The 18,457-nt window shown below is 39.8% G+C and overlaps 1 protein-coding gene across 1 annotated transcript in view; it reads right to left on the bottom strand.

Moving 5' to 3' along the window:
• Positions 1–15,148, bottom strand: part of LOC108677428 (cadherin-23-like) — a 49,688-nt gene extending 34,540 nt beyond the window's left edge. Inside the window, exons 1-7 of the mRNA XM_047885732.1 lie at positions 14,988–15,148; positions 14,034–14,218; positions 11,754–11,900; positions 10,434–10,586; positions 9,446–9,634; positions 8,783–8,971; positions 2,009–2,250 (exon numbers count right to left, since the gene is read on the bottom strand). Of these exons, the coding sequence (XP_047741688.1) occupies positions 2,009–2,250; positions 8,783–8,971; positions 9,446–9,634; positions 10,434–10,586; positions 11,754–11,900; positions 14,034–14,218; positions 14,988–15,148 (1,266 nt within the window). The remainder of the gene's footprint in view (positions 1–2,008; positions 2,251–8,782; positions 8,972–9,445; positions 9,635–10,433; positions 10,587–11,753; positions 11,901–14,033; positions 14,219–14,987) is intronic.
• Between the last annotated feature and the right edge of the window lie 3,309 nt (positions 15,149–18,457).

The following is an 18,457-nucleotide window of genomic DNA, read 5'->3' as shown; positions in this document are numbered from 1 at the left end:
TTTAGTTCCGACTTAAAATTTTTCTGTTGATACATTTAACTTTGTCCGTTCCCGCAACCTTACTCGCGTTATATATACTTGATCGATATTTACCATGTTCCGTAAATGAAATGACCGTAAGCCGCTCATTTTAAACTATCATTAATATAGAAGCATGAGGAATAACGTGATAACGAACACACCGTTGTCGCGCATTGCTCGATATGTGGCAACAGGACGCCTATTTCGGCCAGTACGGCATCCACGATAAGACATACGAGCTTTTGCGAGGCGTGAGGGAAGTCTCGATGAGTAAATCTATTTTCTCAGAGACGGATGGATCAAGGGCTGCAGCAGCGGACCGCAGGGCGAGCAGTCGCTGAGCCAAGTAAGCTTAGGGTGCCATGGATAGCCGTAATATTCAGCTTGGGTCAATAACAGTGACGCTCATCTAGCTCAAGCTGAGTATGGCGAACGCCAAAGCGAATACTCTCTATCTGGTCCCACCTGTCAAAAACACACGTCGACGTAGTTAGCGTCAAGCAAGCGCGAGTGTCAAGAACAGAAAAAAGGTAGGGACGCTCGCAAATGCGGAAGGTATCTTTTTACCTAGAAAGAACCGATTTTGAAATTGTTCGCAAATAAAACACGAAGATAAAAATTTGGGGAGTACTTTGAGAAAAAAGTTTCAGCTTCCCTGACATAGTTTCGGATGCGGGTCCGAAGTATGGAAGAGAGCAATAAACAACATCCCTACGGTCGCGCTCTGGAGCAACCTCACTGTCCCGACCGCTTGTACATGAATTTCTTTAATGGGTACATACCATATTAGTCGGAAAACCATTAAGCGAGAAGATATTGCGAAAGAATTTGAATTCAGCGTGTTAAGCATAATAAGAACAAAAACGCAAGCCCCCTGATGTGGAAGTGTTTGAAGCCCATTGAACTTAAATCGAAACTAGCAAAAGCTAAAAAAGCTGGTACTGAGACCAGTGAAAGTCAATTTTCGGAACACAGAAGTTGGAAAATGGCCATTAGATTTAGTAATATTGCCATCGAGGGAGAACAGGCCATTGTTATAGATTCAAGCTCCACAGTAAATTTGATGGATTCATGTTTCGAATTGAAGTAATCGAAATCGAAGAAGAGTTTGACGTGAAATGGCTGCTCAGAAATTTAAAAAGTGACGTCAACGTATCTGCTGTAGAATATTGGCTTAAGGGGACCGACTACCCTAAAAATTTTCAATTTTGGCGTTTTCCGGTTTTTGTGCTCATCTTAAAGCTTACTTTTTGACGCATCCAACCGTACCAGAATCATCCCTCTACGTCGAAAAATGATTTCGTAACAGCCCCCCGAAGGAGGGAGTTTTTAGAGCCCTTCAGTAAAGCCTATGGGATTATTTAGAAGGGTGGACACACTAAAAAGGAACGTCTGACGTAAAGCGGCCAATCATGGCATTATCAGGTGCTCATACTCATCTTAAAGCTTACTCTCTGACGATTCCATTGGTGGCAGAATCATCTTTCTACCTTCATTTTCACGTTCACCACGCCCCATGGAACGGGGGGGGCGTTGGGGGGCGGCCTTAACAATTTCCTAAGGCATTAATTACGGGGCGTGACTTGATATACTGCTGTGTCTCGATGTTGTAGGATGATATATGTAGGAGGAGATAGATTTTCTAAAGTACCCCATTTTAAGCCGTTTTCTATGAATTTCACGTTTTCTATCAATTTTTTCGAAAAATTCATATGAGCAAAATGTTATTTTTTTTACATTTTACGTATGTATGTGAAGTTTCATGATGATCGGATAATAACTGTAGAAGTTTTTCCGGAGGGTAGTCGGTCCCCTTAAAATCATGAGGGTAATTTGACAGCTAAGGAACCTCGTGAAAACAAAAAATATTCGCAAAGGTTGGGTCTAGCGGAAAACCCATGCCCAAACCATCAATCTGTCGGTAATACTTCTGTTTATATAGAGGTTTTAAATGTTCATTCAGTTCGTGGATGTGGTTTGTAGTTGCCTGTGAGTGTGGTGTTGGTGTGTATCGTAGGTTGTTGCGTGTTCTGATGAGACGGGAGATATCAGGTGTGAAATTAGGATTGTACTTTTTCCTGTTTGCTTTGGGGACATATTTCTTATCAGCTTCGGCGATGATGGTGTTGAAGCGGTTGAGAGTGTGGTCAATGTTGGTGATGGGTTGTGCGTTCAGCTTCTGGAAGCGGACCTCCGTTTCTCTGGTGAGTTCTTCCCCTGCAGGAGCTTCTGTTGTAGTTGCGAATGGTTTGTAATGTGAGGAAGTTGGTGCCTTTGGTGGAAGGCAGTGTGATGATAATGGGTAAGTGGTCGGATGAGAGGTCTGTTTCCGCTCTCCGGGAAATCCTGTGTGATAGTGATGGGGAGCAGAAGGCGATATCTCGGGAGGTGGATCTATATAGGGCCTGATGTGATATGTGAGTGGGAGTGAGTGTATTGTTTAGGGTGAAGAGCAGGTCTATAGTTGGTTACAGATCTCTACCCCTCGAGCAGTGGTGTCTTGTGGGTTGTACCAGTCTGGATGCTTTGCGTTGAAGTCACCTCCAAGGATCAAGTCTGGTAGTGTGTTTAATGGATGGAGTGCATGTGGGAGTGTTGCGGGCCGGTAGACCCGGTGAGTGTTCTGGAGGAATGTATATGTTGATGAGGGTAATGTGTTTTTTGTGACCTGTCTGGATGTGAACTGCCTGTAGTTCCGTGTGCCTACTTGTGCTTTCGGTTGGGTAGGTAGGTTTGGCTTGAAGTCTTGGCCCTCTGTTTCTTGCTGGCCGACTAATCACTGGCGAGTCTGATGGGAAACCATTAAAGTACCTAGTCAAGTCCGTCATGGCTTCACTGAATAGTTGTTCTTCTGGTCTTTCAGATGATGACTCTGTCATAGTTTCCTATTTTTAACACCAGGTTATTTGCATTCACATATAAGAAAAGTCATTTGAATTGTTACTAATTTTATACACTTTACTTTTCAGGTTATTGGAACTTGTCAAAACTTCGGCACAACACGTCTTATCCCCATGAACGATCGATGGAAACTCCTGTAGACAATTTTTGTACGTTCCTGGACCGCTTAAAAAATTTCACCGACGTTCAGGACGTAACTATGGCCTCTTTTGACGTGGAAAATTCGTTTCCTAATGTGCATTTTCAAGAAACCATTTAAATCTTCCTGAACACTCTTTTTAGGGACATAAATGACCTGTTATATGTTTGAAACGAAATTTTTCAATTATCTTTTGCAATTATATGTTTTAAACTCTTTTTTTAATATTTGCTGACAAGTTTTACCGACAGATTGATGGTTCTGGCATGGGTCTTCCGCTCTGCTCAACATTTGCGTTTTTTTGGTGTTTTCGTGAGGATTCTTGACAGTCAAATTGCCCTCTTGATTTTAAGCCAATAGTCTACAACAGATACGTTGATGACATTTTTTTTTATTTTTAAGCACCCATTTCGCGTCATATTCTTCTACGATTACCAAAATTCGCAACATGGATCCATCAAATTTACTATGGAGCTTGAATCTAACAATAGCCAGAACTTAACTTCCTCGATTGCAGTATTACGAAATCTAATGGCCGTTTCAAACTTCCTTGTTCCGAAAATCGATTTTCGAATGTCTCAGTACCAGCTTTTTTTAGATTTTGCTCGATTCTATTTAATTAAGATCAATGGGTTTCAAACACTTATCCATCGGGGCTTTCGTATTTGTTCTCCTTACCATGCTCTGCACGCTGATTTCGAACTATTACGCAATATCTTCTCGCTTAATGGATTTCAGACCAATCTGGTGCATTCCCAAATAAAGAAATTCATGTCCAAGCGGTCGGTACAGTGAGGTTGCTCCCGAGCGCGATAGTAGAAATGTTTATTTCACTCTTCCATACTTCGGCCCTGCATCCGAAACTATGTCAGGGGAGCTAAAACTTTTGTTCTCAAAGTACTCCCCAAATGGTAATTTCGTGTTTTATTGGTGAACAATTTTGAAATCGGTCTTTTCTTCATGTACAAATATACCCTCCCAATGCATATGCGAACGTCCCTAGTTTATAAATATAGTTGTGCACGATGTGCATCTGCGTACGTCGGGATGACGCCTGGCAATTTTTATTCTTGGGTCGCAGAACGTAGGGGAAGGAGTTGTAGACCTGATCTCTTACTATCGCGCTCCCTTCATTCGGCTATGACGAAAAAAGCAGTGCGAAACCGAGCAGTGCGATGTTCCAATTTCTGATAGTGACTTCAAGGTTTTAGCTTCCATTTCCGGTGTTTCCGATTTGCGCATTTTAGAATCATTGTATATTTTTAAACAGAGGCCTAGTCTACATTCAGCTTTTAGCTCATACCCACTCGATATTGCTAGTAGATAGGTTTTACCTTTTAGTTTTATAAAGTTTTTCTTCATAATTACTGATTTATCTGTGTTCTAGAATTCTTCCTGTCAAAATTTTCGTGCCGATTAAGGTCGTTTTAGAGGAACTATATTCGGCTTAGGGGTGAATCAGGAGCAAGTCGGCCACGTAGGGTGTTTTGCTTCTATTTACCAGCCTCTTTTGGAAGTCAATTGCCCGGTAGGCCAAATCTGCGTAATATGATTAAAAAGAGCAGCTGGTCAAGCTGCTGGTCATCGCACGATGGGGCTGGTCAGATGCTGAACAAGGTAAACGCACGAACAATCGAAGTTCCCGCCATACGGGGGTATGCGGGTATGTGGGGGTCTACCTCCCGCACCCCCCATCCGGACAGAGCATACCGTTGCAGCAATTGAATAGGAAGGCGCCAGTTTGAATCGAACCTTCAATCGATCAGTACGTGGCCTGTCTCTTATACACATCTAGATGTGTATAAGAGACAGCCCCACGATCGCCCCAAGCTCGACGAGTAATTTCACAAGATTCCATTTCGGCGCTTATTTCGCTACGGCAACCGGAACCTAAAGCGGACATAGAGCTTCTAATTTACCCGGCCATAAGAACTTGGGGCGTCCGTGTGCCAGCGGCTGACAGGTCTTCGAATTTCGATAGGGCTGTGGAGTTTTCTTTGCTTCTATGTTTTTCAGTGAATTTGCGGTTCAAGCAAATGCGTGACAGTATGAAATTCGATTTACAAAAATTATTTTTATTTAATTTTGTGAGAGTTCATGAAAAAAATGAATTAATATTGAACAAATAAAACTGTATTTTAAACTTTAGAAACCGTTTATAGAAACTTCAAGGATAGTCGAAAGAAAAGAGCTTTTCAGTTGAATGACTTATTATCTAATTATCGATTCATCTTTGTAGTAGTAGTACCAGCTCGCCTGCTATTAACATCGTATACTATCAATATTGAATAAATCAATTCTGTCACTTTGAAACTTTGTAGATATCCTATAGCGGTTTCAGCGTTTATTAGTCCGTAGGCCTGTCGCCGATTCTTAACATCTCGGAACATTCACAGCTTGATGTGGTCTCGAACACGCAACTCACTGCTTAACCGCCCGGCCTCCTCGCTAATTCTGACCAGAAACCGGCGCCAGAGCTGAGATGGAACCCGCACCTCTCTGCTCCAATCTGGTATACCTCAGAACTTTAACCACTGGGCCACCCTGCCACTCATACGAAACCAATTTTTACCAATTGAAAACTCAATAGTTCCTATCTTATTATGAGTATTGAACAATAAATAAACGTGCGTTGGAAACCCACTTTAACTCCTGGTATTTCTACCTAAATTCGAGGTCTTTTAAAAGCCAGTTCTATTAACATAATATTTGCAATCTATCAAGGTTAAATTTGTAAAAAATTCAACAAATGCAAAATGAAAATTAAAATACAGAAACTTAATAAGCGGAGAAAAATATCCCCGTATCAAATTTCGACTTTTATGGATTCTGGATTATTCACTCATAAAAGAGATATAAAACTTAAACCCTTCTTCGAACTGAAACTTGACCCAACAATATTTGAAGGATCCATTAGGAAAATCATTACCTTATAGAAGAGCCAGGAAAAACTAATACGTTAATAATACGTCATATTAACGCACTTGAACACAACGCTGAATTCTGAATTTTCATTTCATGAACAACACTGAGTATAAAATAATCGTATATCTTTGCTACATTCATTTGCCGATGCTATCTACAAATTTATGTATTAACGAAGCCGGATGAAGGTGGTTGACATACCACATGAGAAACCGTCTATCTTAAATACGCTTAATAAATAAAACTATATTTCGGGCTGTTTTACAATTTTAGACAATTTTAGTTCACTATATACCTCACCATTACCATTAATATTAATTTTATACTTTTTCTACATTCCCGTTAGACTTTTAAATGTTATAGAATTACTCATAACATTGGGATCGGAAAGAAATGTGTCGAGGCGGACGTCTCTGGCGGTTGTCCCATTGCAGGTTGTGCTCGCCGTCCGCCTGGCGCTTGTCAACGCCCCGGAGTGCAACTGAACTCTCCGGCCTCGCCTGCCCGCGGTAATCTCGAGACATTTTCGAGGGGATGGCGCTGGCATAATTTTCGTCCGACGAGGAGCCTTCCACCTAGGTATAAATTATTACTAAATCTTTGATCTTCCATATAACAAAGATCATCATCCTGCAAACAAAAATTCACAGATGAAATCATGGTAAATAAATAGACCTTCACAAGGGGTCAGTCAATAATTAATTTCAAATGCTAGTAAATTTATACCAATTGCTTTCGAATAGATTTTCCTCATTCGTGCTTTGTTCTGATTAAAGATATCTTCATTACGGTTGATAAAGTTTGAAAAAAAAATTATTACAATCCACATTAAATCATTGATAAAATTGGTTATTATTATTATAAGTATTTTTTTCTCATTATAAAAAATTCAAGTAATAGCGGGCAGAGTAAGCGGCACACGATTATAATCAAGAATTTAAAAGCAAAGGCAGTACCACAAAAATTCCTCTTTCTTTTTAAGAGAAAACGTTTCGGAGTCCAGCTCCATCGTCAGTTCATAACACAAAATTCAGTTCTGAAGAATTTCAGTCCAAGAAACACAAATACAATCAATTAGTAAAGTAAAATCCACTGTCAGGTGTTAAAATGGAAACAAGCAAATGAGACATGAAATGAACGGTAGTAAACCGGCCTATCTATTTACTATTTCAGGACGAAAGGAGCTACTAAGCTTCTGCTTGAATATTTACAGGATTTCCAAAATTCGTAAACCAGAAACACCGGATGTGGAAGCTAGAATTTTAAAATCACTACCAGATGCAGAGGTGTAGCACTCCTCTGCATGAACACGTGCAGCAGAATGAGGAGAATGTGCAAGTTCTATAACTCTTGCCTTTATGCTCAGCCAGCCTAGTATATAAATTACGTGACGTCATACCGACATGCGCTGATGCGCAATACGCACAACTATATCTGTAAATTAATGACGATTGCATAAGAACAGGGAGGGTATCCTTATGCCTAAAAAAGGAGCCGATTCTAAAATTGTTAACTAAAAACACATGAATATTTACATCCGGAAGGTATTTAGCAAATAAAACCTAGTAAATCCTTTAACATAGTCTCAGATGCGGTGCAAAAGTGAGGAAAAGAACTGTAAACAAGGTTCCTATTGTCGCACTTGAGAACAACTTCAGTATGTTGCTTGGACATGAAATTTTTAATGTGGGTAAACACAAGGTGCGATGGAAAGCCATTTTGTGAAAAGATACTGCGCAAAAACTAAAATTCAGACTGCATGGCAAGGAATGTAGAGCAAATGCGAAAGCCGCGGTTTATCAATGTTTGGATCCCATTTAATTTGAAATATGATGCAAAAAATCTTAAAAAGCTGGTACCTGAGCCGGTAAATGTTAATTTTCTAAAAATAGAAGTTTAACGATGTCAATGACATTGTCATGAGTTTTAACTGCAATTTTTTAATTCTCTTTTTGAATTATCTGTGCTAAACTCAATGTTCGCATTTGCTGGCAAGTTTTACAGACAAATTGACGGTTTCGACATGGGGCTTCCCGTAGGTCCTACCTTTGCCAAAATTTTCATGTGTTTTCACGAGGCTACTTGGTTGGCCAATTATCCTCTTGATTTTAAACCAATTTCTATAACCGATATATTGATGATACCTACTTCTCTGACTTGTGGGATTTCCTCTCATGTGGGATTTTCTTTGACTATCTTAATCTCCTACACAAGTCTATCAAATTCACCATGGAGGTTGAATCAAATAATAGCTTGTCTTTCCTTGATTGCAATGTTACCAAATCTAATGGCCTTTTCCAAACGTATGTTTTTTTAGAAAATCGTCATTTACCGGCTTAAGCACCAGCTTTTTAGCTTTTGTTCATTTCGTTTCAAATTAAATGGGATCCAAACATTGATAAACCGCGCCTTCCGCATTTTCTTTACTTTCCTAGCCATGCATTCGAAATTAGAATTTTTGCTCAGTATCTTTTCGCAAAATGGCTTTCCATCGCACCTGGTGTTTACCCAAATTAAAAAGTTTATGTCCAAGCACTATAATGAAGTTGTTCCCAAGAGTGACAATAGGAAAGTTGTTCACTGATCTTTTCCCTACTTTCGCCCCGCATCTGAGACTATGTCCAAGGAGTTACAAGGTTTTATTCGCTAAACGCATTCCGGATGTAAATTTTCATGTCTTAATAGTTAACAATTTTAGAATTGGCTCGGTTTCCAAGGTGTAAGGATACCCTTCCTGTTCTTATGCGATCGTCACTAGTTTACAGATATAGTTGTGCGCAGTGCACATCAGCGTACGTCGGTATGTGAGCGATGGTATTTGGTACACAAGAGTAGCGTAGCTCCTCTGGCTCGTGTCCTCTGTATAGGCCCCGTCCCTCGCCTCGTACGGAGGTCGGGGCAGCGGGGCTTGGGGTATTGGTGATACCGCCCCTAGATGGTAGGTGCTGTCCGCGTAGTGATACACGTCCGACTCCCCTGGGTAATCTGAAGGAGTTTTGTTTGCGAACCTTGAAGCTATACGATGGCTTTTTACATACAAAGCTATTTCATTCTCAAATACGGAGCGTGAATATACAATAAATATTTCAGACATAGTTTAGATGGATCGGATCCAATATTTCTCCAAGTGAGAGTAAATAAAATTTTTCAATGAAAAAATTAAAATTTTAATTATAACTTCAATCATAATTGTTTCAGGCGGTGCATCTTGAACAAAAGGTATCAACATGATACCCACTCTCTAAGCAATGATCTTTCTTTCTCCAAAATTGTCATGTTTCAAATTCATTAGCGAAAGAAATAAAATATTTTGGTAAGCAGCCTCATAACAACTAATAACATTCAATGAAAGAAATGCACCAATAATCAAAATTTACATACACTTATCAACACACAATCACAACATTTAATTATTTCTAGCATTATATAGATTATCCAAACAAAAGTTGTTTCTTTTACCATTCCGAAGGTGGTCCGCATTCGGCAAAGGCTGCGGAAATCTTTGGAAATGTGAGCGTGTCTTGACTGGGTTTTCGAGGTCCTGTTTCTCCCTGAGCATAGAAGAGTCGTGGCCGTCCTGAGCAACCTTCGATGCTCCGCCATCAGCCACTTCGTCATCAGCAGGGTTATGTTTTGTCATGGTTTTGCCTGTAGAAAATTTGGTTTATGAGCGTCAACTTAAGCCTCACAACTGCAAAGTAAAAAATATAACTCAGTACTCACGGCAGTGAGTGACAGAGAGCGCATTTTCTCGTCGACGAAAACGTGGTCACAGACAGACAGACAGACAGACGGACATGGCGAGCACAATAGTGCATTTTTTCCATAAATGAGAAAATGCGCAAAAATGGTACCGGAAAAAAAGGGTGCACGAATAAATTAATCTGTTGCATTGGAAATGATATAGGGAGGAGTACGAAAGAAATTGGAATTAAATAGATGAGAGTTTTAAATGTTATATAATTTCCGATTTTTTTCAATATGTTTAAAGAAGAACGCTAGTTGGAGATTAAAATGAATAAATAGATATTGATATAATTACTTTGAAATAATTTCAGTCTGAAACAAATTTTTATACTTGCGATTGAAGTCATCATCAATCTGTCATATATAAAAATTAATTTTAGATAAGATTGATATCAATGAAGAAAAGATTGAAATTAATGAGGATAAATTGATTGGGAGTAACGTGAAGCAATTACATTGAATAAGCCCGTTCGTACCCGTAACTTCTGTTCCCAACAAAAAAAATATTATTAGTATTTATTTCTTTCTGTTAAAAGTTAAAATCAATTTTTTTAGCACGAAACTGCGGTGGCATAGCTGTTACAAGTGTCATATCAAGTCAACCATAGCTGCCGTCAAACCAACCTAGAGGTACAAATCTCAGTTCAGTCTTGTCTCCAAGTTCTGAATAAATAACGACCCAGCGCATGCTAATGCTGACTTCTCCTAACGCAGATGCAGATCCTGACGAGTGTGGCCAGAAGAGCGAGTGTGGACAGCGCCATAGGGATGAGAATGCGCAGGTCGCGCCATAGCGGCGAGTTGCGATCGACGCTGTTGTGACCGCTGGAGCCGCCCCACGCCGTCAGTGATCCTGAAAAGACAGATAACGGAATTTCTATGCTTATTTGTATAAAAAATTTGCTAATTTCTTCCTAAGTATTGGTCCTATCGTGGCATGATTACTACATTGGATAACTAGTTACATAGTTACCGAAAGTTCTCAGTAGCTGATATCTCCGGTGTCAATCCGGCGCCTCATTCTATTCATTATAATTATATTCCAAGATTAGAACATCTGTAATTGAGACACAATATTCACTAGACGTAGTAGAAATAGATGGAAAAATACTAGACCTGAGTCAGCCTGGAAAACATCTTGTGTCAAATCACGCGATCAAGAGCAAAGAAGTGGGCGGAAATCGGGATTCTATAAAAGGGCTGGGAACCCAAGTCAAGCCCCAGAAACTAACAAGGACGCCGCCATGCATGTAACTCGCGTTTGAGCAACTCCGACCAAACGATTGACGTCTTAGCCTTGTACACAGTGGTGGGCACAGTCCGCTAATCCGCTAACCGCCAATTAGCGAAGACGACGTTTTCCTTAGCCGGTGTGCCACACTGATGGCTGACTACGTCAACATATGTACGTCTACCAATCATGTCTTGTGTAACAAAAGACGAGATAGGTTACACAATACATGATTGATTGACGTACATATGTTGACGTAGTCAGCCATCAGTGTGGCACACCGGCTAAGTAAAACGTCATCTTTGCGTATTAGCAGTTAGCGGATTAGCGAACTGTGCCCACCACTGCTTATACGTCTAATATAACACTGAAGTATCGACCCAGTACCAAGATAAGTTTTCTGGACAGATGGTGTCTTACTTATACCTCACGCACTTAGTCAACGAATCCCTGAATCAGGGGCGCTTAATATGGCCGCCTAACAGATATGGCAGAATAAATACTTTGAACAGATAGCTAACAAATGTGCTCACTTGGTATGGTCCATGTATTATGTACTGGTAACATGTATTTGCCTTGACTCTGATATCTGTTAAATAGGTGCATCAAAATGTCCCTATATTTTGAACGTAAACGTGGTGATCGCAAGCTTTAAAATTACTTTAACTTTTGTCAATTTTTCCCAAGCTTAGCTGCAAAGCCCATCGAAGGAACGGATGTGAAAAAAACTCACTAGAAATTTCAAAACCAAAAAATATAACTCAAAGAATTTTATGACGTGGAACTCACCATCAGTTTGTGGTAGCGGGGTAGAGATGGAGTAGAGCGCCTTGGTGGCGCCGGCTGCGTTGTGCCCCGTAACCTGAATGTCGTAGTCCACCCCGCCCGACAAGCCCGTCACCGCGAACGTCCTGCTCGGCAACACCTCCGAGCTCACTGAAACAAAAAAATTATTCGTAATTGATTCATTTGTTTTCTCGAAACCCATTTCCTGCTCGCTTCTATGGTAAAATGGCACAGTTCCGCTCATTACGAAATACCGAAACACGTCATAGATATTCGAATACTACGAGTGTTCACCGTAGACTTTCATATCACATATATGATGTCTCATGCAGTGAAAGTGGATTTTGATCCACTTGAAAGTGGATGATCATTGCGCCGTAAATTTATTGATCTACGTCGCTTCCCATTTAAAAATTAAGAGTGGAGCACCTATATGTCCTTATGATGGCTATCGGCGGACACCATAGATGGAGCAACTATGATTTTTACAGAGAATTAAGGGTGGCGTCATCCACCTATCCCACACCTATGACATGCCTGTGGTCACGTTTGCGCTCAAACCTTACTTCCACCAATAACTACCCATTGGCACCGGTGGCGCATCGATTAAAAATTTTTTGTTAGTTTCAAATCCGATGTATTTGCATTTACTGATATTGCTTCATACAATCACCTTTCAGAGGACTACGAAGGCAAATCCACCATGGCAGTACAAGTAACAATGTCAGACATGTAGCAGGAACAAATTACAAAAGTACCAGACACATACTTCGTGAGAAATCGACCTGAAGTAAAGTCCCAGCCTGCAGGATTTGAACTGCGATCTCCCTTAATCGTTGAGCCATCGGAGAGGACTTGGCACGCCAGTCATTTTAAGTCATTTTAATACTTAATTGAAGTATTGCAAGTATTAATTTCATGAAATGATAGAAGTTAATGTTCCCAACGTAATGATTAGATGGTTTTATTAACAATTTTGTTTGAACAAGCTGCTATACGCGAGTAAACAGATGCCGAAAGAAATTTCGTTTATGTATAAGGAATGATGATTCAGCTCAGAGTAAAGGCAACGGGAAAATATTTCATAAGCATCGAATTTTCATAACGTTAACATTACACCAATTTTGACGGAGGTTCGATTTGAAAAATTTTCGCCAAGAATATTCTAGCGTGAAATAAGGAATTGATATCAATCGATGATTTTGAAATGTTAGTGGTGAAATACCTTCACCACTTCGTTTCGCTACTTTTCTCTGGCCTAATCTATAATCTTTTGCATAGGAAAAATACCGTGACCACTTTATTAGAAATATTGACTTAAACTCAAAATAATTAACTGAGGGTTTAAGCATATATCCCACAAATAATTAAATTTCACCATCGAAGTCAGCGATAGAAAACCGAATCGTAAAGGGATATTTTTTGACATAAAAATTACTCAGAGAGCACATATTTCAAGCAAGACATAGTAAAGATTTACAGGAAAGAAGCTCACCCTCTCGATTTATTGGTGTTTCACTGTCGATTTTCGGCAGAAGTGGCCACTCACCGTTACGCCACATATAATCTACCATCGCCGCCTATAATCATCGATGCGCCACCCTTAATTTTTATTTGGGTTGCCTTCACTACTCATTCATGGCTATCATTCTGTTGGGGACTTTCTATTTCTTCACAAAATAACGTCTCTCCGATACATAGTACGTGATCGTTCTTCAATCAGATTTTCTACGCCAAGGATTTTCAAAAAATAAACAATTGAAAGAAAATATAATTAACGATGAATAAATAGAAACAAAACACAACAAACATAACACCCTAATCCTAACCTAACTTTAACCTTAACCGTGCGTTTCCATTACTTTCAATTCACTTCACAATTTCAATAATCGAGTCCAAATATTGAGTTCAATATTGAGACCTTACTCCACGGCATGAACACTAGACACATTCCTAAATAAAACGCAATACTGCTGGATGTCACGGCTAAGGTGATTGAAAAGTGAAGATGAAAAAAATCAAATCCTTAACCTTATACATTACAACTTAAAAATCACCAATGAATCTATATCCTCTACAATTTCTTCATGAAAATGACCGCTTATCCATTGAACGAACTCGGATGGTATGCGACATTCATCAGAGCGACATATCTCGTCCGATGTAAATGTACTTAAGAAATGCACAAACCTTGATTGCTTATAGTTTAGTACACATTAAATATCAAATTCATTAAATTTTTCATTAGGTTTCGAGCTTTGAAAATTTTCACTTTGAGCTGACCCGTGGTCCAGTGGTTGCTGGAGTCGCGGAGCTGGACAACGAAGTGGGAGATGGGACAGCCCCCTGCATTACCTATATCGTTGTGTGCAGTGATGTAGAAGATGTACTCTGTCCCGCACTCGAGACCGTAGATTGTATGGCTGTTGTCTTGCACAGCCAGTTGTACAGCCTCGCCGTCAGCTGTCCTATAATTGAAAATGAAAACGATTAGTGCGGAAAAATATAACTCAGTACTCACTGCAGTGAGTAACAGAGAGCGCATTTTCTCGTCGACGAAAACGTGAAGTCACGGACAGACAGATTGACAGACGGACGGACGGACTGACATGGCGAGCACAATAGCCCTTTTTTCCATAAATGAGAAAATGCGCTAAAAAGTACTATGTGTAGCGGGATACATATTTAACGGTATTCTTTAATTTTGAGGAGTATCGTTTTGACTACACGTTCTTTTAATGAATTTCTTCCGTCTAGATTAGTGACTAGAATATTGAGTCTCATTAATTTAACCGTGATATTATTTTGTTAACTTATGTATGACCTCGTGATGCGCAGACATATTTTTCATTTCGTGACAGAAATAAGGAATCTCCTTTTTACTGTGATATTATTTTTTTTAATTTAAAGGATTTAGTTATTAGTGTCTCAATGTGTGGCTGAACGTCTTGTAGCTCTAACGCGATTGGTCGAACCAGCTGCTAGCCTCGCCCGGAGTGCGAGTTTATTCCCTTCAGGGAATCACTGGTCTTGAACGACGGAGAACTCGATCTCTTTAGAATGACTGAATGAGCTTATGATTATTCGACCATTGACTTGTGATTATTATGACAATTGATTAAAACTATGATTATCATGTTGTATTATATTATCTTCTTTTGGACATGGGTTATGAGGCTAGTCCATTTTTTACGCTGTAAACGAGATATTGTAGTGTGGTTGTTCTAGACGAGTTACCCCTGGCGGGAAAATTGTGTGCTCGATATGACTGGGTTGAGGTCCGACCGTTTGTACTCGAATAGAGAGAGCCAGATCTGGGCTACATAGACTCTGTTGTAGTTGTGGAAATATCTCACGAAGCTTAACCGACTCACAGAGCGCTTGATAATACCAGGCATAAGCACTAACGGACTAAATACAACGTAGGCAGAGTTCTTGGTTATTCCCAGCTGCTGGCGACGTTTTGGTGCAGCTATTAACCGTAACGTGCGCACCCTCGTGTCGTATGGGCTAAAAACCTTTGCGCTCGATTAAATTGTCAGCGGCTTATCGAGGGCTCGTACCCCTCGACAATCGTGCCTTTGGGGCGTAACTGTCATCTAACATTTGTTTCTTTCGGTAGTGTATTAGAGCTCGTGCCCCTAATAACTGCAGCTAGTTGTCAGCATCTTGATGCGGCTCGAACCCGCATCCCTTTGTCCTCTTTTGTTATTATCGGCATTTTATTAGAGTTCGAACCCCTGATAACTGCGGCTCGTTGTCGGTATCGTGGTGCGACTCGAACCCGTAACCCCGCAGTCCACTTGTGTGTTTCTCTGCAGTATATTAGGGCGTGTCGACGTTGTACTCCTGAGGTTGCAATCCTGTATCTTGGAGTTCTTGGACTTTTAGCGAAGAATAAATTGTGTGTCCTTGTACAGAGAAATTTGTATATCACCAGATGATCACCAATATAATATGAAAAGTTCCTCGTGTTGATTCTCCTCTCTCCGATGCAAATGAATTTAGAGCCGGAACAAAGAGCGAGTTTTTGCAATATGTTTAAATCTAATTCGAAGTTTCCACCAAAGTCGGCACGCTACACGTAATTATTTCGAATTTATGGCGGTGCTTCCGGTTACACGTGTAACAATAATGAATACATTTCAGATTATTAGTATTCTAATGGAGCATAGAATACTTTTAGAGACTTTATCAGTAATTGAACAATTATCCATTTGAGCGGGATATTCCATGGGATAAACGACGGCAAAAAACTACGATAACTAGCACTAGTAATAGCAAGTAGTAAAAAATAAGATGAGTTTCATGATAAGTATAGTCGTCACAGGGCAGAAAAAAGCCGAAGCGAGGTAAACGTTCGAGAAATTTACCTGTAGTATAAGTTATAGAGCGTAACACGAGAACCGCCTTCGTCTTCTACGTCCCATTGCAGACGTATGGACGAAGCTGTTGTTTCTGTGACGTGCAATTTTGGTGGAAGAGGAGGCACTGTTGAACAACACACACATTATCTCAATTATTTTATTGCTATCATTTTTACACTAAGTATATTTAAGGCATGATTTTTAACTGCTCACTGATACCAAGAATCGTTATCACTGTAATTTTACATTTTTAGCTCGGCCATTCACTGCAAATTTGTAAGGTTAGGTATTTAAAAATAAATATTTAATACGTAAAAATATTCTCCACTGAAGTTTGCATTTAAGTTCATTAGTTGGCAATTCTGGGTTTCAGGTTCGATTCAAGTAAATATGTCAGCACCTTCACCTCTAACTATGACATTGTAGGTGATGGCATCAATATGGCAGCACCTTCACCTCTAACTATGACATTGTAGGTGATGGCATCAGTGCCGTGTATGTTGGACGCTGTACAGGTGTACAGACCACTGGCGCTGCGGTCCACGGAGCTGATCACTAACGAGCCGTTGTTATCAACCATCAGCCTGTAGAAGGAAGAAATTAAATTACGAAATGTTGCCGAAGATAATCCTTTTAAATATCATTAGGTTAATTTTAGTTCATGCACAGTATTTACAGAAAATATTTCCATGATCAAAGCTCGCACGGAGGATGAAAGTTACGGTTGCGCTCAAACAAGCAGTGTTTATTATTGATTATTAACAAGCTATATAAACATGGATGCATTTCGACGAGCTAGCCGCGAGGTTGAGAACGACACATCGCCGGATAGGGAGATACATCGAAACGATTCGCGTATAAATTGTACAAGTGCGCAGCCAATGAGGCATTTGACACGAAGCCTCTGTATTCTTACCGCACCTCAAAAGCAATCAAATGCAGCCCATTATTCAATTTTGAGACTTGCAAGATGCTTCTCATATGAAAAATTCTAATAATCGTGCACTATCGTTTATCGATATTTCACACAATAATTTTCATTTTACTTTTAAAAATTTGTTCTAGATACAGGATCATTATATACATGTAAGGAAATCAACTAAGTGATGATTTTTTCAATTTAAGATATCTTCGACAACATTAGATTCAAGTGAAAGACTTGAAGTTTTATAAAATGTTTCGTGTCATTGAATTACAATCAGATATTTTGAATATTAAAAATTGCTAATGCACCAACTGCATAATGGCGGATAAAAGGATGGTTATATTGCATTGCAGGAGTGCGTCTTGCTTCCAATTGACGAGCACGCTTCCACCCACCGACCAGATGCCTGCACCAACTGCATAATGGTGGATAATATGATGGTTATATTCGGCTGAACGTTACATATGGCTCTCACTGCATGTCCTGAATGCCCGCACCAACTGCATAATGATGGGTAAATGGAGAATTATAGCGGGTTTAACATTTTACGTTTCTCTCATTTCACTTCCGGAATGCCCGCACCAACTGCATAAGTGTTGATGAGAGAAGGATTATTGTTGCTTGGTAGTTAAATGCGAGTCGTATATATAGTGTATCGCCTGAATGCCACCATATACTGCACGATGGCTTATAAAGTGAGGGACTGAGACAAAGGAACGATTACAATTATCATTACACCTAATCATTACCACCTCATCATAAAATCTTATAAATAATTTTATCTAATCTTCAACTTTTCAAATTTCAACATTAGATCTCCTTAGACAGCATTAGGTAAGTTAATATTATAATTATTATTATTAGGTAGCTGCGAGACAGTTAACTTCATAACCTCAGACGATGAGAAACACAAAAGAGTAGCTAATACATTATATATGTTCGAAATGAGAGTTTTATTGCAAAAATTTCTCTCGTCTTCAACGGAAAACCGATTAGCAAAATATAAAATAATCATTGTGTATCGATTTGGACAGACCTGTGTCGCTGGGGACGACAGACACCAGCGCACTGGTTCTTCCCTCGCCCACTACCGTCGACGCGGTCACCCACACCTGTAGGACAGGAAAAGGTTGCCTTTCATTTTATTACTTGCAATTACGCCCTCTGTTGCGAGACAGGGAAAAAAATAATTTATACAATTACATTATGAATGACAATCATTTTAAATCCGTTTCTAAACCCTTAATCGCCCACGTAACATTATTTAACGATGATTTGTTATTACAAATAGACTGACCTGCAATGGCACGCCGCTCAAATTTTCGAGCTTCAAGAAGTTTTTCTGCCCTTCTACGGTGGTGCTTTTGGTCGGCCAGACTTCGGAGGCATTGGACGTGGGGCGCCAGTACACCGTG

This window comes from Hyalella azteca, unplaced genomic scaffold (genome assembly GCF_000764305.2).
Source record: "Hyalella azteca isolate HAZT.00-mixed unplaced genomic scaffold, Hazt_2.0.2 contig2927, whole genome shotgun sequence".
Classification (NCBI taxonomy): domain Eukaryota; kingdom Metazoa; phylum Arthropoda; class Malacostraca; order Amphipoda; family Hyalellidae; genus Hyalella; species Hyalella azteca.
This window is presented reverse-complemented; position numbering and strand designations above follow the sequence as displayed.